General features: G+C 46.6%; 1 protein-coding gene across 5 annotated transcripts in view; it reads right to left on the bottom strand.

Annotated features, from left to right (window-relative positions):
• The window catches only part of RFX4 (regulatory factor X4), a 164,104-nt gene that overhangs the window by 73,567 nt on the left and 69,004 nt on the right, over positions 1–21,533 (bottom strand). For 3 of the 5 annotated variants that reach the window (XM_060656539.3, XM_060656540.3, XM_060656541.3), the window contains 3 exons: positions 9,438–9,499; positions 4,770–4,983; positions 3,349–3,426 (listed from right to left, as the gene is read on the bottom strand). In XM_060656539.3, the coding sequence (XP_060512522.1) occupies positions 3,349–3,426; positions 4,770–4,983; positions 9,438–9,499 (354 nt within the window). Of the gene's footprint in view, positions 1–3,348; positions 3,427–4,769; positions 4,984–6,852; positions 7,043–9,437; positions 9,500–21,533 lie in introns of those variants that run through there. The other 2 variants (XM_060656543.3, XM_060656544.3) reach the window with 2 other exon arrangements.

Here is a 21,533-nt window from a genome sequence, read left to right as displayed (position 1 = left end):
CTATCAGCTGTTATGAAACGGAGACAATGAGGTCTACCCCGTACTAGGATGCAATAAAGTCGCTGAGGAGAAATGCATGGCAGTGGGTAGGCATCTAACAAATGGAAACTCATTATCAGCCAAAAGGGAGAAGGTTTTCTTACTCCTGGTAAGCCTAAGTGGTGAAATCATCAGAGGCAAATGATGGAATAGCATTATCTAAAGTTTCCTGGATTATCTGCCTCAGCCCCCCGAACTCTCAGCCCTTTCTCTCTTGTCTCAGTGACACATCAGGAGATGATTTCCTTAAGGTATTCTTAAGAATAGCCACGTAAATTTTCTATTTCTTTTCCATATCCATATTTACTTCATTATGAATATATTGGCAGCTTGTGGAAACACATCTGATAGCTTCTGATCGGGGGCACTTAATTGCTACAGCATTGAAAGGATCTCAACAAAACACTAGTCACCAAAATACCTACTATTTATTATGCTCTGATTTTAATATCAGAACCTTACATGAATTCTTACATAGCTATAATTATTGTCTCCATTTTATAGCAAAAGAAATTGAGGCTCAGAAGGGTTAAGTACCTTGCTCAAGGTCACAGGCTGGTAAGTGGTGGATTTGGGACTCAAACACAAGACTATCTGACTTTACAGCTCTTCTTGCAATGCAGTCTGGAAAATGCTTTGCAGGGAGTCCCCTACACGCAGACCGGGGCTCTGTGTACTCTCTTGACAATGCTACAAGTCTATGATATCTTTACATCCATCCATCCATCCATGCATCCATCCATCCACCCACCCATCCACCTACCCACCCACCCACCCCAACCTTCCATACACTCATCCACCCAATAAATATTTACTGGGACCTTAAGAGTATGGCTTACATGGATAGTGTAGTAAACAAGCCAGATAAGGTCCCTGCCCTCAAGGGCTTACGCTGTGATGGTAGGAGACAATGCACCAGCAAATAAGGAAGGTAATTTAAGAATGGGATACCAGCATTAGTTACAATCTCAACCCTTAAAGATCATGAAGACTGGAAACAAACTACAATGCCAAGGTCTACCAGATGCACCCACCATGCATCCATTTACTCATGACTTTTCTCAGCTGTGAGAGAAAGCCATGCCCCTCAAAGGGAAAATATCCCCCTTCATTCTTTTGTGGTTGGGTAGAATGAACCGCATCTTGATTAGCCATTTTAAAAACAGCCACCAAATATCCCTGCCAAGGGAGTGGAAAGAATATTAGACTACTGGTGTCAGGTGACACAAGTTGCAGCCATGACTTTGGCCGTAACCAACTGTGTGACCTTGAGCAGGTCTTTTAACTCTCTGGTTGACATACACGATAACAGCAAGCATTTGTAGGACCTTTTATAGTTTACAAAGGGCTTTTGCTAGGCATTGTCTCATCTCCTCCTCCTCCTAGTAATCCTATGAATTAGACAGGCAGGGATGATATTTTTATCTTTATCTCTAGAACAAACAATATAGGCTTTGATGGCAAAGCCTGCACTCCGAGTCTGGCACTTTCCCCACAGGAGTGCTCAGCCCTCACCATATATGCTGCATCCTAATTCCTGGTGTGCATTTCTCCCACCACCACCACCACCACCCCCAGGCTGTGTCTTACTTCTCACCCCATTCTTGAGACCTATGGCAGTGGGTGGTACCATTAGATACCTGATGTGTTGGGATTCATGAACGGAATTAAGTATAATGAGACGACGAGATTGAGTTGTGAGATGGATAAAGTACGTATGAATGTAAGGGAGGACTGTCACTAGTTCTGTGCTTAGTATTTGTGGTGGAGAGGGACAGCTGGCCACGAGAGCTCAGAGCTCCTTTTCTGTGGTAGTAAACTGCTACCTGGTGAGGGAGCAGATACCCTTGCATCAAGGTGGGGCCATGCGACCAGCTCTTGCCAATGGAATATGGGCAAAGTGATATGTTTTATTTCTGGGCTGGCAAGGTTAAGAAGGGGGTAGTCTTCCCGGTATTCCTCTTCCCCATCCGTCGGCCGAACAAAGAGGACACCAAGGCTCTAGGGCAGGGTATGGCCACAAGGTGGAAGGAGCCTGGGTCCCTGAACAACCCCCAGCAACCAGCCTCCCCCCTGTGAGCACCCACAATGGGTTGTGACATCAACGAGAAATAAACTTCTAACGTATTAAGACTTGGGGTTATTTGTTACAGAAGCCAGCATTGTCTTCACTGAGCATGAACCTTCATTTGGCCTCATGTCAGTGATCTCTGGGATTATAAGACATAGCCAAACCACAACATGAGGGAAAGCAGTGATATTTCTTTCTTTCTAAAAAAAAAATCTACTTAAATGGTTGCTGAAGGAATTGGGAGATTTGAACAATCTCGGGAATAAAAGCCACGAGCAGGAAGGATGGCACTTCTCCACCAGCACACCGCTATCTCTTCTGGAGCTCTGTGTGGGGGCCGAGTGCCGGCACGCAGGAGACCGGACCACCACTGCCCAGGTGACTGAGGGAACAGCCCGTGAGTCAACTCAAGTAAGCAGGGTGCTCGATAAACGTTCGCTGCTGTGAGACACAGAGGCGAAAAGGCAGAGGAAGATGGGGGAGAGAGCATTTTGTGCCTTACGTCATTTCTTACCCTTCCGTCTCCCACAGTGCACACCCCCGAAACACACACTGGGGAACCTCTGGGATCTTTTCCACCAATAGCTGCTGGTTTTTTATAGCCCCTCTGTAGCCTGCACTGTCCTCTCTCAAAGTCAATGTCACAACCTATGCCAGGATGTGGTTTTGTGTTTTTTTGTCTTTTGGTTTTTTTTGGCCTGAAAGCATTTTCTGTAAACAGAAAGCCCTCAGGTTTATGGGGTGAAGCGTGTGGCTTCTTGCCAGCCCTCAGGAAGGCTCTTTTGGATGGCATTTTAGGCAAGAAGATTTTACTGTCTCTCTGGTGACGTAACTGCTACTTCATCCCTTCTTGTTTCCCCTCTCCGTTCTTTAACTGTAATATTTTAATATAAAAATCAAACGGGGCCTCAGGAAAAGATCAAATCCAAAATACAGGAAAGCCTTCCCTCAGTTTCTCTAAATCTCCAACACGAGGCGTATGCTATCCCTGCAAACTGTCTTCCTCGTTGGCCAGCGGGACAGGATGCAGTTCGCTGGCTCCATCAAGGACAACTGCCTGTTCTCGTAGCAGGTCTGCAGAATGGGCTAACAACAGAGCCTGCTTCCTAGGATCACTGTAAAGATTACGGGTGCTCACGCACATCAGGGGTTTTCCCAAGGTCTGGCACCTAGTAGGAGCTACGGCTCCTATAATATTTTAATGCAGAGTATCCACAGCTCAACGCTTGTTGACCTACCTCATCGAAGTTGGCTCTTATTACAGTGTCCAGTATTCTCTGACAGTGCGTTCTGTACATCATAATAAAGGTAGAAACCTGTGGGGAGTGGGGGAGGGAGGGAGAGGATCAACAACAAAAGCATAATTAATACACATTACTGTGCCTTTGGAATTTCAGTTTTCAAGTCACTTATTCCCTGTTGAGGAGATGAAATTCACTTCACACCCACTCATCCTGGAAGACCCAGGTAAGTCTCGCTGTCACCAGTGGTGCTCTCTGACCCTGGGCTCCCTCCTCTGTGCTCCCATGGCACCTGCACGTCATTTCTCCATTGGAGCACCTGCCCTTTGGTATGGTGGAAAGCACAGGTTTCTCTCTCCCCCATTCTTCACCTCTGAGACTATGGGCTCTGGGAAAATTAGAAATGGCATGTTGTTCAGCCTCCTGTATCCAGCACTTTGCACAGCACCTGGCACATAGTAGAGTTCAGCGGGGCATATTAATGAAATTCTCCTCATCAGCTAAGACACGGAAAAGTTAAAACCCAGTGTGTGCTTGTAAGAAGAGGTGTTTGCCAAAAATCACAAAAAGACATTCAGAAATTTCCTGGAGTCTGTCCAGCAAAAGAACTTCATCTCCAGCTCCATTTATCCAAGAATTTTAAAGCTATAGTATAGCAAGTTTGTTGACAGGGGCGGGGGGGGGGGGGGAGAGGGGGCGAGAAAGCAACTTTGAGAAAAAAAAGTATTTACTGGTTCTTAGATTTAAAGCATTATTTACAGATAATCTTTTTGCTTCAGAACACAGACATGCATTCATTTTTGTATAAACTTAGTTTGCTTATGACATAAGCATCTGTCTCCCCACTTGGCTGTGAGATTGCTGGGAGCAGGACACCTCTCTCTGTTCCCGCTGCCTCCCAGCTCCCAGCTCCCAGGGTGATATGCAGACAGTGGGAGCTCAACACCTCCTGCTGCACTGGGCTGCATCTAGATAGGTGCCTTAGAGATGTAGGTCAGAATTTCCTGCAAATACCCTTTGACCCAAACTATCTGATTCCCTGTACCTATAAAGATTTCTTTGTCTATCGCACTAAGGTTTCACCACATCCTCTGTAGCACATGGGAAAATAAACTTTATCCTATAAAATAACAATCAGGGTGCCTGGGTGGCTCAATGGGTTAAGCATCTGACTTTGGCTCAGGCCATGAGCTCACGGTTTGTGAGTTTGAGCCCCACATCGGCCTTACTGGTGTCAGTGTGGAGCCGGCTTGTCGTTAACTAAAGTCCACATTTTACTCGGATTTCTATCTTTACATTTTTAAACTCACCATTTTGCACTGAGAGAGAAAAAGAGAGGGAGAGGGGTTGTGTGCGTTGTGCGAGAGAAGAGAGAAAGGGGGGCCACCCACTCCCAGCAACACCTCAGACGTGGTCACCTTCTCCTCAGGCAGACTGGCTGGCAGATTTAGATCTTTGACATTTGGAAACTCTGGCAGCAACGTTCCAAGTTTGGACCGGGGTGAATATGCCACCGTCTGTTTGCTCACTTCTTTCTTGCCCGTCTCGCTCACCCAAGCGGCTCCTTTCTTGGAATACATCACATCATAATACTGGGAGCTTTCCTTCACCGCGATGCCATAGTAATGGTACCTGGGCCAGAGAGAGAGAGAGAGAGAGAGAGAGAGAGAGAGAGAGAGACCCACACGTACTGTTATCGGGTGGAGTTTCCTGGGCAGGGGTACCCAAGACCAGAATGGCTGGGCCTATCCTCCCTGGGCTAGAAGAGTTAATTCTCCTGTGAGACTTGACATCTCAGAAATCTAGAATTAAACCAAAGTTCCATGTTGCAGCCATCAATCAGGCAGGTAAAAATAACCAAAATTGCCTCCTACAGAAAATGTTAAGTCAAATACTTTGCAAAGCAGAAAGGGGGGTGAAAAAAATTTCCATTTATATTTAATCTCTTATATCTAGCCCCAAATGTGATCCCAGAAGTTCACAACCTGAGTGTCCTTTTCTGTGGAGACCCAGGAAAAAGGGTGTGTTTGCAACTGCTAACTGTACCACCAACAAAAATTCATTTGGCCCATGTTTTCTTAATCAATAAATGGTAGCCTCAAAGAACCGTCTCTTTAAAAAGATAGACTCAGTATCTTAGTTGGCACTGAATGTAAAAGACTGAAACTTTTTATTAACTCAAATGGGCTTAATAACAGCAACGGTTTCAATAGAGACTAATGAGGGATGGAAGGCACATTTTGTTTGGATGCTAGCTACAAGCTATTGAGCACTTGCTACATACTAGGCACTTTGCAAACTACTTTACCTACTTTAATTTGTAACATAATACTCTGCAATAGGGATTACTACAGTCTTTCTACAGATGAGAAAATGGAGAGCAAGAAAGCCTGAGAGTAATTTGCTCTCCGTCATCCAGCTGTTGGGAAGAGGTTCTTCAAGACGGGTCTGTCTGGGGCGCCTGGGTGGCTCAGCTGGTTGAGCATCCAACTTCAGCTCAGGCCATGATCTCACGGTTTGTGAGTTCGAGCCCCACGTTGGGCTCTGTGCTGACAGCTCAGAGCCTGGAGCCTGCTTCGGATTCTGTCTCCTTCTCTCTCTTCCCCTCCCCACTTGTGCTCTCTGTCTCTCAAAAATAAATAAATGCAAATAAAAATTAAAAAAAAAAAAAAAAAAGACGGGTCTGACCACAAAGCCACTCCACTGCCCTAACAGAAAACACTGCAGGACTGCTGTTACAGACTTGGGAGGTACGTCAGAGTCACTTATGGAGCATAATAAAAATACAGATTCCTAGGCCCTCCCTTCCTACACCTGCCGATTCAGAAGGTGGGAGTGGGGCCCAAGAATCAGCACCGACACAAGCACCACAAGCTAACGCAGATGCACATCAGTTTAAGATTGACAAGCCCGTTAGGCTGAGCGTCTGCATACATTGTGGCTCTATGATCCCCAGTGTCATTCTCTACTCTTGTAAATCAATGCTCTTCATAGCAACTAACATGGTGCAAAGTGCTTTACACATATTACCTTATTCAATCCCACAAAGCCCCTGTAAAGCTGGAATTAAGTATTATCCCCATTTTGCAGATTAGGAAACTAAGGACCAGGGAATTTAAGTCACACGCCCATGATCACGCAGTGAGTGGACACAGGATTTGAACCTCTGAAGTGCGCTAACCACTAAGCCAGTGATTCTCAAACTTTACTACTAATAAGAATCACCGACAAAACATTAAAAGACAGACTCCTGGGCTCCACCCCCGAAGATTCTGATTTAGTATGTCTAGATTTCTAGACATAGATTTCTAGTCTAGATTTCTGCACCGCAATGCTAATAAGTAACTCATGGTCCTCGCTTTCAGAAACTCTGTACAACACATCAATTACTCGTTTCTGCTTGTGGAGATGTGGTTGCTGGTGCATTCTGAGTTATGGAAGAGGCTTCCCGGGGAGGGGAGATGAGCACACATAACCTCCCCTTCTCCCCACCCCCCTTACTCCTGATACCATTCGGTGATATTTCTGCTTAGTGGGCATCTCGCCTCCATCTGAATGCCTCCTGGGACGAAGAACTCAGGCCCTCCGAAGGCAGCCCTGTTCATCTTGGGTCGGGACCGTGATCAGAAAGTTCTTCTTTGTGTTGAGCTGCTCTCTGTCTTCTGCACCTTCTACTTCCCAACTGTCATAACTGCCTCCCAGAGAGCCACCGTCTGGGCGGGGGAGGGGAAGGTTCCGGGCTCTCCAGGGGGCCGGGCAGTTAGGACAAGCCTCCCTAACCTTAACAAAGTTCCCCCTTTATAATCTCTTAAGATCAAGGTAGTGACAACACATTCAGATCATACCACTTCTTGATTTTCCCCAGCGTGTGTTGCTGAAATCAGCAACTGCAGCCAAGCTATTGCTCTGATCACTTCTCGGTTTTTCTATTTCAGTTCTATAGACATGTCAACACACTCCACGGTCACCCTGATTGATTCTGTCCAGGTAAAAGTGCCAAGGGATTTTCTCTAGAAGGCCAAGTTGGACACTAAACCTTCTTGTTACCTTTGCACTGGTTCCTTACTGAGCTATCAATTTGACACCACCAAATTTTTAAGGAAGATACCGCCCAATTCGTTAACTTCTGGGTTAAAGAAGACAAAAACAAAAACAACAAAAAATAAATAAAAACAGGCTCTCACATGTAGACAGAGGGAAACTTTCTCCAAGTTTCTGTAGGATAGGAAGCCCTTCTATCTTTATTATCTTTCTTCACTGTCTCTACTATGTATCTATTTCTACAGTCTATTTCTACTCTCCTTAGAGATGGGCAACAACGTATCTCTTCAAAGACTTGCCCCATTCTTCCAACCACCCACTTAATCTCTGGACTGAACTGCCCCTTGCGTACCAGCCACATGCTTACCAGCAAATAAGTAAGGGGGCATCTGGTTTTGTACTCTATACTCTTCACAAGACTGACACCTCATTTTTAAGTTTTAAATTTTAGAAACTGGAATTTTTCTTTATGGATGAGATTTATTCTTCAGAGCAGTCAGTCGCCTTGGAAAATTATTAGAAATTTATTCCAAAATGTCCCCTGCTCAAAATTTTCTGTAAATCTCTTTGAAAATTGCCCCCAGAGCTTCTGAGCCACACACATACACACACAGTCCTATTTTCAGAGCTTTACCAAAAAGGGTTTCTCCCAGTATGATCACCCACTTTCTTTACCTAACTTGACTCCAAAGTTAAATCCACCCTCGGAGGATAAGAATGCTGCGCAGGGTGGGCACCGGGTTGGCTCTACCAGTCGAACATCCGACTTGATTTCAGCTCAGGTCACGATCTCACAGTTCGTAATGGAGCCCTATGTCAGGCTCTGTGCTGACAACTCAAGCCAGCTGGATTCTCTCTCTCCCTCTCTGTCCGTCCCTCCCCCCATTCAAAATAAATAAATAAACAAACAAACAAAAAGAATGCTGCCCAGAGATGGCAGGAGCAGGGGGGGAGTGAGGTGACAGTATGGAACACGCTGCTTTTGAAGTACCCTCAGTTTCAAGTGTTACTAGTTCTATATGGTTGTTTGTTTAAGTGTCGGTGTTTTTTTAAGTCAGTATGTGCCGATCTGCTACTCAACATGGTCAAAATGTTTAGAAATGCTGTATGATAAGGCACCCTCTAGTGGAGTCACCAAGTAATCAACATAATAAAGGTTCTGAAAAGTCCTGCACGAAGGAACCTGTTGAACTCAGTGTTTCCCAAACTTACATGGCCAACAGACCTTTTCCATGGAACACCTGTTAACGTCCAGCAACTTTTGAAATATCCCTTGAGGCAAGTCTTATAAGTCCTGTGCTGCGAAGGCAGAGATTCCCTTCCCACCAATTCACACCTAAGAGAAGGGGTCCACGCATCCTTCTCACTTTTCAGGACTCCTCCAGGAAGGACTTCCCAGGCTACCCTCTCTAAACTAGGCTACCCTCCTGTTACTCTACAACAAGCCTCTTTGACACAATCTGATTATCTCTTTTTGATCTGTCTTCCCCACCAGAGCATATGCTCCGTGAGGGCATGTGACCTACACCTCATGCCGCACATCCGACACACAAAATGTGAAGCAAGGACGGGTTGGTCGGTTCCCAAAAACTGATGGCTGGGAGGCACTGCGCCCTGTGTACCAGGGCATGGCTGGACCTCTCTGTCCCATCTCCCCTGCGGGGACTGGTACAGGTTGCTTCTCTGCCGAATGGATACTATCAGAGCAGAGAATTCGTTCAGTGAAACAATCCAAGTAACCTGGAAATTGTCCAAGAAGCCACAAAGTGCTCTTTTAAGTGATGCCCTGGACCATTTGACAAACACATCTAAAGGCAGGGTGGCACTAAGTTGGATTCCTTAAAACAGCTGGGCCAGATGGCTCTGGGTTTCAGGCAGCCCCTCTCTTGGGCGTCCTAGGAGAGGGGGGCCTGTTGTCTAAAGCTCTTCGTGCCAGGCACAGACTTCCTGCCGGGCCTGTGAACTGAGCTCAGGATCAAAGGCCTGGGGCCCGAGCCTGACTCAGAGACGTGCGTTCTGCAGGCACAATGGCTGCCGGTGCTTACTTGGACTGTCCTCGGGTCCCGAGTCTTCTGGTGGTCAACTGAGGAAACTGCTGCCTTATGATCTGTAAGTCAACACAAGAACCGGTTAACCGTGGGGAAAGCGGGGAGCACAGCGACTGATTTTACAAACAGCAATCCAAAGGGGGAACGCATGTGTCCTTGATTGCAATAACCTATCAAGAGCCCATCGGGACCCTGGAGAGGATACAGGTGTTGGGGAGCTGGGAGGGGAGCACTGGAGTAACTGTGAGGCCCTGTACTCTGAAAGGGTCTCACTTGGCTGCTTTGTGCTTCCCGCCCCCCCCCCCCACCCCCCACTCACAATGTAGGGGTAGTACTGGCTGATCCAGAACATGTCACCGCCCTGCTTAGAGCCTTCCAATGGACTCCATCGCGCCTGGGACAAAGACCCACCCTCAGTCTCTTTAACGAGTCCCTGCTCTTACCTCCTGGCCTTCATCTCCTATGACTCACCCTTACTCACCAGACTCCAGCCACGCTGGCTTTTTTTTTTCTTTTTCTTTTTTACTATTCCTGAGACACACTAGACTCACTACCCACTGGGGCCTTTGTAGGGCAGCTCCCTCTGCCAGGAGTGCAACTTCATCACATCCTCACAGGACGGGCTCCTTTTCTTACAACATCCAGGCCTCTGCCCAGAGGCCTCCTCTAACGAGCCAGCAGGAGTAGCACAAGCAATCCTTTATCATCCCGTGGCCCTGCTTTGCCTGGTCTTCTTCTCACTCCGCACTCTCTGAAATTACCTTGTTCACTTACTCTCTGCGTGCCTATTTGATGTCTCCCCCACCTCAGCATAAGCTCCTTGGGAACAGGCACCTGGCCCAGGGCTTGGCCCAGGTGAGGAGCTCAAACCATGCTGCTGAGTGGAGGAATGAAGCCCGACCTCTGCCCCAAGGGTATATCCTTGACTCTTCTGCAGTGTTGCCCAGGATATTCATATGGATTTGCAAGGAACCTGGGAGGAGAGGCCGTCTGCCAAATAAAGACACAACCAACAGGCCTCATCCTTGGTATTTGCAGAGATGATGTTTGTGGATAGGCAGGATAATGCAGGGGTTCCATGTGAGGGCTTTGGAACTCGGCTCCCTGGATTAGACAGATCCCAACTTAGCCATTTGTTAGCTGGGGACCCTTATTTAGGCATTCAAATGGCTCAGTTTCTTCATTTGTAAAATAGGTACGATAAGCCCTACCTTAGAGAATTCTTGTAAAATCTATAAGTAAACATATGTGGGTAATTTGCAACAATGCCTTGCACTTAGTAAGGCCTCAATAAACGTTACCCATTATTACCACTGACTGTCCTGATCATTCATTCCTTTTTACTTCCACGGACCACTTCTGAAGTCCCAGAAAATTCTTCCAGCTTCCCTCCCCTTTTAGAACAGCACCACGCGGGCAGGCACGGTCAGGGAGACTCCACGCGCAAGCTGCCCTTCGTGAGTTGAGACACGCCTGCCGACTTCCCTGGTGAGGCATGAACATACAGTGCCTTCTCAGAGACAGGGATGAGTCTCTCCTGACCCAGCACACCCTCTCCCATCCACACTGCTATTCTCAGTGACTGACCTGCTCAGTCATTCAACTGACATTTACTGTGACCCTGTTAGTTATTCGAACATGGAGGTGCTGTTTAACCTCTCTGATGTCTGGGGACTCAGGGGTTTATATATTCATCCCCAGGGGCACCCGGGTAGCTCAGTAGGTTATACGTCTGATTTCGGCTCAGGTCGTGATCTCACAGTTTGTGAATTCAAGCCCTGTGTTGGGCTCTGTGCTGATAGTTGGAGCCTGGAGCCTGCTTTGGATCCTGTGTCTCCTTCTCTCTCTCTGCCCCTCCCTCTCTCTCTCAAAAAATGAATAAACAGTTTTTAAAAATTACATACTCATCCCCAGATCAGAGGGATAGGTGCTGGTGGCCTCAACTAAACTGGCATCAGTGGGATGGAAGGAAGTGGACAGAGAATCTGGAATGGGTGAAGTAAGGATTGACCATTTCTGTACATTGGGAAGCTACCTCCGGTGTGAATAACAGGGCAGCATTTCCTCATCTGAAAATGGGTGTAAAAGATGCATTCCTTAAAAGGATGGTTAGAAAATCTAATAAGATAACATGACGATACTACTTTGGGAAATCAAAAAGCCCTTCTAAAATGTTCGCTCACAGCGATGATACGGTTTCAGAATTCTCTGAAATCTTTCTGTATTGACAGAGACAGCCCTGGTTTCTCTCACCCTCACTCCCATAAGCTGAGGATATGGGTCCTCACTTGGACTACGTCCCTCTCAAAATGCTGTGACCTGAGGGAAATGCAGTATTCGGAGTGGGGTCCCAGCGACAGCACTCTGCCCCAAGGTGCGCACCACGGTTTTAGTGGCCTCACCACCTCCGGCCAAGTACACCCTCCAGACTTTCATCACAGAACCGATTTCAGAGCCAAGATATGAAGGAGCTGTTCACAACGGTACAAACCTGAACGGCTACAGATATTCCGATACAGGTCGAGGGAAAATAACACAAAGCGTGAAGATGAGGTCCGGGTTAAAAGTGGGTTATGATTTGGGTTCAGAGTTTGCTACCTGACCAATACAGTAAAGTCATGGGAGTCCCAGTACCCATCAGATAAACACACACTAGCTGCCTAGGAAGAGCAGAGATCTTTTTTGCATGTTGGTCTAGGACATTTCCCCCATACTGCAGGCACGACAGTGAGGTACCATGTTTAATGTTCTGATATTAGCAGGCATTTGGAAAATGATACTACCGAGTGCAGTCAAAGGTGTGGCAAAACTGAAACTCTCAAAGATTGCTCATGACATTATTTATTATCGTACTACCACTCCCCAAACATTATTACGATACATCTCACGAACCACAAAATATTCATACTTTTTGATCTATGAATTCCAAGGAAATAATCTGAAACATGAAGAAGCTACGTGCAGGGTTACTAATAAGAGAGACAAATTGGAAGCAGCATTAAGGGTCCAATGACAGGGAGCTGGCTAAATAAATGAGCATATATACATTCAATAGACCGTTATGCAGGTGTTAAAAATGACGGTAACAAAAATTATGTCACGGCACAGAAAACTTATGTATGACATGATGTTAAATAAAACAGTATACCTCAAAACTACATTTATACTATACTTACAGTTTGTTTTTACAAATATAGGAAATGGAAAAGGAACGTGGAAAAGTAAAAATGGATATCTATTAAGGTGGTAGGATTGTTATGAGAACAAAAAGATTTTTGTATAGCATTTGTATACAAGGTCAACATTTTTTCCAGATAGAAAAGGATTTTCTCATTACAAATATTTCTAGGGGCACCTGGGTGGCTCAGTTGGCTAAGTGTCCAACTTCAGCTCAGGTCATGATCTCACAGTTTGTAAGTTCAAGCCCCGCGTCAGGCTCCGTGCTGACAGCTTGCTGAGAGCCTAAAGGCTGCTCCGGATTCTGTCTCCTTTTCTCTCTGCCCCTCCCCCGCTCACACTCTGTCTCTGTCTCTCTCAAAAATAAACATTAAAAAAAAAAAAAGAAATATTTCTAATTCACAAAAGACATTCACGATAACCTTGAAGGAAGCACCAAAAATCTTACAGAATGTTATAGTGGCTGTTTTTCTTTTTCTTTTCTTTAAAAATAGAAATAAATCCTTCCCTATTCCCTGCAAACAATGTGTAGATAATTTTTAAAAGCAGCATTTGGGGGGGGGGGGGATGCTAAGCTTTATCATTATGTGATTTAAGAGAATGAGTATAAAATTCTGAATCTAAGTATTTATCCAAATGGCATCCTACATAATATCCTGGCCCCAGGCTAGGTACTAGGCACTAGGGCCACAGACTCTGGTCTAGAGATGTTCTAAAAAGCCCCCGGGGAAACAAAGCCTTCAGAAGCTGTCTGTTCTACCTCGAAGAGGCAATAAAACATACAATCAGTGTGTTTGCAATTCTCTGTGCTATGATCTTGAGGAATTATCAAGTTGTAGAATAGGGCCTTCAAATGCACAGATCCATTCATCCTAGGATTTCCTCCATAGCTCAAGGGTTTTACTTACTCCTTTTGAATAATGTGTGGATCTATATGTGCAGTTTTACTATCTTGTGGCCAGCACCACACTCCACTGAGTCGCCCAAGACAGAAGAGGAGAGACTGTGCTCTCTCTTCCCGACCCTGCACAACCCCATGTCGCACTGATTCTGACGAAGACGCCTGCTGAGCCCGGCCACTTCTCTCTGTCCCCGCGCGGCGCCCCTAGCCCACCCTGGCCTCACCCGGACCACAGACACACCCTCCTAACTTGGCTGCCCTGAACATGACCATTTCACTTCCTCATTGGAAACACTAGGTGCCTGCTCACTGCCTACACTGAGCTGCGGCCCCAAGAGCCACAATAGGTTGCCTGACGGTACATAGTTTGGATTCACTCAACAATAACTATTTACTAAGCTCCTCCTATATGCCAGACACTTTGCTAGGCACTGAGGGACACAACACTGAGCTGAAAAGAAACAGCCTTTGGTGAGGAAGCTTACATCTAGTGGGAGAAGACCAAAAATAAATTAATTAAAATGTCAATATATCTTGTATCAGGTTAAGTGCTACAGAGAGGAACAAAAGGAACAGTGTGAGTGGAATGGAGAAGGTAGGGGTGGGGGGAGAGGTTTTTTTTGTTGTTTTTTTACGGTGATAAGGGCTAAGTGGTAATGTGGCATTAGAGTGGCGACCTGAAGGAAATGCGAGAATGAGCCTCATGGATATGGTGGTGGTGGTGGAGGGGAGGGGGGGTTTCAAGCCCAGAGAACAGCCAGTGCAAAGACCCTGAGGTAGGAGCTTGGAGCTTGTTTGATGCGTGTCAGAAGAGCAAGGAGGCCAAGTGGCTGGAGCACAGTAAGTGCTCAGGACAGCAGGAGAACAGGAGGTCGGGAGTGGCTGATGGAGCATGGTTCATGTGGGGCCTTGTAGGTCTTTATGAGCACTTCTGCTTTTACCCACAATGAGATGGGGAAACCTTAGAGAGCTCCAAGCAGGAAAGTGGGGAATAAGTCTGACTTACCTTTCCAAAGGACAGCCCTGGCTGCTGGATGGAAAAGTGACGTCAGGGGGCAAGGGTAGAAACAGGGAGACCATGAAAAGGCCACTGTGTAGTCCAGGCAGGAGACATTAAGGCTCAGTACCTTAATCCATTGATTCAATAAATCAAAGAATAAATGAAGCCCCTCTCTTTGGCTGGCCACGGAAGTTGTTTCTAATATTGTATTAACGTAAATAATGCTATAAGCAGTACCTTTTGGATAATGATTTTTCTTTTTATTTAATTTATTTATTTTGAGAGAGAGAGAGAGAGAGAGAGAGAGAGAGCGTGCAGAGGACAGGCAGAGAGAGGGAAAGAGAGAGAATCCCAAGCAGGCTCTGCACTGTCAGCACACAGCCTGACACAGGGCTTGGTCTCACGACCCGTGAGATCATGACCTGAGTCAAAACCAAGAGTCGGACGCTTAACTGACTGAGCCACCTACATGCCCCGATTTTTATTTTTATTGGCCAGTATTTTGGTTTTTTTCCCCCTTTATAATAGTTTCTCAAATATGGAGCTGCCTGATTAAAGGGGAGAAATATTTCAAGGTTTGTGAGAGGTACCGTCAGTTGCTTTCTATGAAGTGCAGAAGGCTATTATCACTTTCAAAAAATGTGCTAAATTGAAGGGCCAAAAGAGACCTTCCATTTGAGCATCAGGTTTCTTGTCTATCAAACAGAGATAAAACACTGGCTCAGCTAATCTCACAGGCTTACGGGGGTACCAAAGGAGTTAGGGAATGGATGCCCAGCCCTGCCTCCTGGGCCGCATCAGCCTGGGATGGGAGCAGGAAGGAGGGTAAGAGCTCTGCCTCCGCGCGCTTTCAAAACTGCACAGGACAGTGACCTGCTTCCAGGCAGGGCGCTGAAGCAGAGGGGTCCACGTGTGTTAACACCCCGCTCTGTCTCCACGGTCCTCATCCTCTTCTAGCCCGTTCTCTTCATTGGCACCCTCTAGTAAGATCCTTTGATGGATTTTCGGAAGATCCTCATTGAACTCCTTTTTTTTTTTTCAGACTTCTGTGGTATATCCTGGTCTCCCAAGCAATATTACTCGTGCGGTTAGAATATTTAGTTCTTTTTGTGACAACACATTTTATCTAGAAATCCTGGAAGACAAATCCTCTCCTCCTCCTCCTCGAAAAGAGAGAAAGATGATTTCAAACAGGGAACTAAGAGGAAGGGACGTTTGCTGAGTAGGGGGTGGGGGGTGGGGGACGCCGTACAGCATCACGTTCTTCCCAAATGGAGGTCAAGACTTTTCCCACTCTGAGCAAAGAAAGGGCTGTTACAGATTGCACCCCTCCTTCCAGCTGCAACAAAAACCTGTGGGAAGGGGGTTTGCTGCCTTTTTTTTTTTAAGTGTTTCTTATGGGCTGCAAATTACAAATTATTCTCTTCTCTTGTCACCAAATAATCAGCTGGTCCCAGAATCTGAAAGCCCAGCACAATTTAGTTTGAGTCTCAAAATGCAGGGTCGGTTCAGCCCCACTAAGGCTGTTCAGCTTTTAATTTCTGCAGCAAGACTCAGCAAACAGTCAAACACTTTTGTGGAGCTGTGAAAGCTGAGTTTCGCTGTTTGATAAATGAGCAGGCGGCAGGCAGCCCCTCTTTCTCTTTTTGTATGGATTCAATGAAGCCTGCCTAAAGAACACCACATGCTGTTCTAGCTACTGATCTAACATTCCGCAACATCCCAGCCTTCCAAATTCCCTTTAATTACTCGGGAATCCCACCCTTCTCCCTTTCAGCCGAGGCAGCCAGGGCCGGGGGCTCCATGGGGCTAGGGGTGGGAAGCAGAGCAGCCCTGCAGAACTCCCCTCCCTGGAGCTGCCGGATTTCTTCCAGGTGGTGGTGGCCAGGCTATCCATCTCTCCTGTCCACTCTTCTCCCCGGTCAACCACGTGTGGCTCTAGGCTGAAGGCAATTCCACACGTGGGCTCTCCTGACATGATTTCGTGGGCACAGCCTTTCAAGAAATGTGAGTTTTAGGCACGTGTTTCTGAAATGACATATTCAAACCACGCCCCCCCCCCCCCACCGCCTTTAAGAGAAGGAAGGGAAGGAGGGAAAGAAGAGCAGCCTCCACCCTGAGCATCAGCAAGAACCAGGCACTGGATGAGGTGTTTGACATGCAACGTTGATTTCATCCTAAAGACGATGCTGGAGGGAAAAATATGGTGATCCCCATTTCACAGATGAGATACAAGGATCTACGTCTGTTCAAGCCTCCTCAGATTCACAGACTCTAGTTCGACTGTCTCTCCTCTTCTTCAATATGTCTGGTACCCATGGGAGCCAGCAAGGGGTCCACTAACTGTGTGTGAAAACCCTGATGTCCTGTCTAGATGCCGCCTCGGGACACCTTTACAGCCACTCCAGAAAGCCACTCTGTCCTGTTACTCTTACAGACAGGCTTTGTTTGATTTTGATCTCAAAGTGTATGATCTTGATCTAGCTTGATCTCCAAACTTAAGTCATCAGGGACAGGCTTTGAAAAAAGGCTGTGGTTGTTTCCAAAAATTCAATCCACCCTCAGGAGGCAACGATTTGCCACCAACAAGGACTGATCCAAAAGGAGTTCCAAGGTAATGGGATAAGTGCACATCCTCCCACACTTTGAAAGAGACAAACTCATGTGTATAAGGAGTCAAGTACGCTCAGAACAGTTCAAAAATAAGAGCTGTGGGTCTGAGTTGAGAGGTTTTTTGGGTGTGGGAAAAGTAGAGGGGCTTTTCAAATAGCAAGAGGTGAGAAATTCAGTATAAGGGCAAGTTGTTTTGTAACTATGTATTGCAAAAGTCCTGTGCCTTCTCTTAAAAATACACACGCACAATTGTTTTGAACACGAGAAAGAGATGATTAAGAAAAGAGGTTGTTCCAAGGGATTCTAATTGTCACAACTTCAAGTGTGAAAGTGAGAAACGTACTCACTTTCTTTGTTGACGAGAGACCTCACCCCTTTAGCAGAGAAGAAAATATAATTAAGTTAGTGGTATCAATAAGGATTTTGAAACAGCCTGCCTCTATGCTTTCACTTTGAAATGGGTGTTTGCCAAAGCGATTACACTATCTTGATGCACCTCTGGCCATTCAAGAGTTTTCTGGGAACACCTACTAGGCGCCAGGTGCTGGGAGGGGGGGGGGGTGGCTGCAGGAAATTCCCCCGAGAGAAATTTCACATATTTACGAGAAACTCCTATCTAGTGCGATGAGACAGAAATGGAATTTCAAATCCCGTGCATGGGTTGATGAAGGATTCTGTGAAAACTCCCGGAGCTGCAAGCATAACAGCTAACGTGTTGTCCCTTGAGAGGTAGGTACCGTGGATGACAATTCTGAGAAGCCCCCAACCCATACGTGAGCCCAGTCTCATCCTGAGGCTGCCTGGATGGTGTGTCACGTGTTTAAGTACAAGAAGAAACAGTCCTCACACACGGGCTTAGCTAGAATGAGGTGAGTTACATAAGCTACAGGTTAAGTCAAGACCGGAATAACTCCGAAGGCGACAACAGGAGCGGGTGAGGGTGGTAATGGCAGCATGCGCACCAGGCAGGACATTTTTAGAACAATTGTTCTCAAAATTGTTCAGAAGGAAGAGCAGCGGGAAGAGCCAAAACATCGATGTTAGCGGTGATATATTAAAAACACGATGTATCAAAGTCATGGAGTGCTGCCATGGTGAACTGAAATCATAATCATAGCTGACATGCACGGAGTGTTTACATTTACCAGGCACTGAGCTGAGGAAGCCCCCTCCCCCAATAGCCATTATGACAACAACTCTCCACGCGGTTGCTGCCATGTTCCCATTTTCTGGATGAAGAAACTGAGAGAGGCCCAGAGTGGTTTGGAAATCGTCTGAGCTCACCCAGCTGGTAACTGGTGGGGATGGGACTCGAGCCCAGACAGTCTGACTTCTGAGCTTGGGCACTGCGTGACACGTAGAGACAGACACCTGAAATCACACACTGTGGGGTCGGGTATGAAAGCAGACCTTCTGACGTGGACACCCCACAGCAGATACTCAAGGTGAAGAAAAACACACGCAGGAATTTAAAGTTGCAGGGAACTCCATCAATGGAATTAGTGTTTTCCTTTGAAAACTGGAAACAGAGCATTCTTGAAGGATCCTGATGCCTCAAGAGCACCTTCATCTTCCTGCGCCCTCGCAGGGCCCTGCACGTGACTTGGGGTCAGTGAGGGGAATGGAAGGACTCTTGAGGAAGAGGGCAGGCACGTCAAGCAAGAAGGATCTTTGGCTCCTACCCCAGGTATACGCAGCTGCCCCAAGCACCGGTCCCCAGAACACACTTGGCATTTTCTGGCATCGCTTGAGCACGGCCGGCAGTGAGGAAGGAGCCAAGCATTCAAGGAGGAGCCACCCACAGCCCCAACTGCCAATTACAAGTCCTCACGAGGAAAAGGCAGCATATAAATACATTCAATTCATACATCTGTCGCCCCAGCTTCCCCTTCTCTGGTCTCCCTGCTGCTTCCTGGTCTCCCTGCCCCACAGCGGGCATCCCGTGTTCCCCCACCCCTTAGATCCAGCCCTGCCACTCCATGTGTGACCTGCGGAAAACCACTCAATTCCTCTCAATTCCCTCAGCTAAAAAATGATGGGGTCTCACCAACCAATCTCCAAGTCCCTGAAATAGATTAAACTCCTTTATATTGATATGTCAGTAACCGATATAGATTGACTCATCCCGCTCTGTTCTAATTGCATTTTTACAGACTTAATCAAAGGAACGGAGGGCTCCGGAAATCAACAAAGCCTTCAGGGGACACACAGTTTTGAGGCTAAATGGCCTCTCCACGTAGTCAAATGGCACTATCTCCTAGCTGTCTAGTGCCCATCCACGAGAGCCTCTTGCTGACGAGCTGACTATAAATCACGTTACCTGCCCCACTGTCTTTAAGTGATCACTCTGTGCCACCTGTGTCCTTCTCCTGGGCTCCTAACCTGACAGTATTCCATACATGTTTTCAGAATCCTGGGTTCCATTTCATTGTTGTGACACTTATAAAAGGACACACAGGGACAATGTGGGGGAAATGGGTCAAAAGGTCCAAACTTCCAGTTGTGAGATAAAAAAATGTCCTGAGGACATCACCTGTCAGCATGGTGACCGTAGTTCATACTGTGCTGTACATTTGAAAGCTGCTGAGAGGGGCGCCTGGCTGGCTCAGTCGGATGAGCTTCCGACTTCGGCTCAGGTCATGATCTCACGGTCTGTGAGTTCGAGCCCCGCGTCGGGCTCTGTGCTGACAGCTCGGAGCCTGGAGCCTGCTTCTGATTCTGTGTCTCCCTCTCTCTCTGACCCTCCCCCGTTCATGCTCTGTCTCTCTCTGTCTCAAAAATAAATAAACATTTAAAAAAAAAAAAAAGAAAGAAAGCTGCTGTGAGAGTAGATCTTAAAAGTTCTCATCACAAGAAAGAAAAAATTATAACTCTGGGTAGTGACAGATGTTCACTGAACTTATCTGGTGATTGTTGCACATTATACACATATATCATACCATTATGCCCTACACCTAGAACTAATGCAATGTTATATGTTAATTATAGCTCAATGTTTAAAAAAAAATGAATACACGTATTTCTAAAATGCTCATATGTGGATAAAATGGTTCATTGTTTACCCCTTTCTCCTTGCTAACCAAACTCTAATTTTTTATTCCAGGAGGCGATGGTCTACATTTTCCTGCTTCCCTGACAACCAAGGGCAGCCAGTGAGATATAGGGGAGATCACTGGGCAGGGCTCCGGGAAGGCTCTTGAAGATAGCCGATTTGGCTGGAGTTTTGACCTGTTTCTTCTTACCGCCTTTTCCCCCTTCTGGCCTGGAATATAAGCCTTTGTTGTCCAGCAGCCACTTTGGACCATGAGGTGATACAGAAGTTGGAAGCCATCCGCTACAAATGGCAGGGCATAGAAAGAGGAGGAGCCCAGGTTCCCGATCCTCTTAAAGGGCTGTTATGCCGGTGTTGGGTTATCATCTTTTATATTTAATGTGAAGAAAAGGAAAACCACTCATTTATTTAAGTCACTGTTTGGGGATGGAGAGGGGCATTTTTCACCCACAGCCCCACAATACAATTCCTAACTGATCCACCTTCTGATTTCCACCCAGAATTAACTTCCCAGGGAAGGTTCCAGTAGCTGTGGAGTCAGCCATACCATCTTTGTTCAAAGGGAACAAAACGAGCATCCAGTTCACAGGGCTGGGTGAGGACTGCACGAGATAGTGTGTGCAGAGGGCTTGGCACAGAATCGGCGTCACTGCCCATCCCAGTTTCTAACTGAAAAGTATTTCCAACTAATGCAGTAAAGATCCCCGTATGTTTGTAGACTGACTTCCCCATTTGATACATGGAGGGACTGAGGTTCAGAGAGGGAAAGGGACCTGTCCATGGTCACAGAGAGAGTAAGGGTAACGGATCCTCAAGTTGAGGACTCAAAACCTGGCATTATTGGAAACTCCTGGCCAATGCCCATGGTGGGGCCTCAGTAAAGGTCTGCTGAGGGAGACAAGTTTTTGCCTCACAACCTCTCTGCAATGCATGTGACAGGTAAGTGGAAAGCAATCTGCTTATAAGTCAGAGATGTGCTCTTGGCTCAGAAATCTGAGGCCCGGTTTTTCTTTCTGAAAAAGCTTAGCTTGCTGCTAAACATAGAGATGCTCCACCTTTGTGAAGGCAGAGCTTTTGCTTAGAGATCCCCCAAAAAACCAAGTGGAGATGCAGGAGAGAGAAGTATTTGGTGAAATCAAAACACCTTCCTCAGCTTCCGTGGATCCCACAAGGCTGCAGGTCGGGAGAGGGCAGTAGTGCATCCCTGGGGCTCTTCCCAGATTGACCTCATTCTCAGGCCACCAGTCACCCCCCACCCTTGAGGAGGCAGAAGTCTCCTCCCTTTGTCCCCCCAGTCATGGGTGTTCTAGCTCAGGGGCACATCTCCCATCTTGTTCTGTGGTTTCTCAT

The sequence above is a fragment of the Panthera onca genome, chromosome B4 (genome assembly GCF_046562875.1).
Source record: "Panthera onca isolate mPanOnc1 chromosome B4, mPanOnc1 haplotype 2, whole genome shotgun sequence".
In the NCBI taxonomy this organism is placed as follows: domain Eukaryota; kingdom Metazoa; phylum Chordata; class Mammalia; order Carnivora; family Felidae; genus Panthera; species Panthera onca.
Note: the sequence above shows the minus strand (reverse complement) of the source record. Positions and strands in the feature narration are given on the sequence as shown.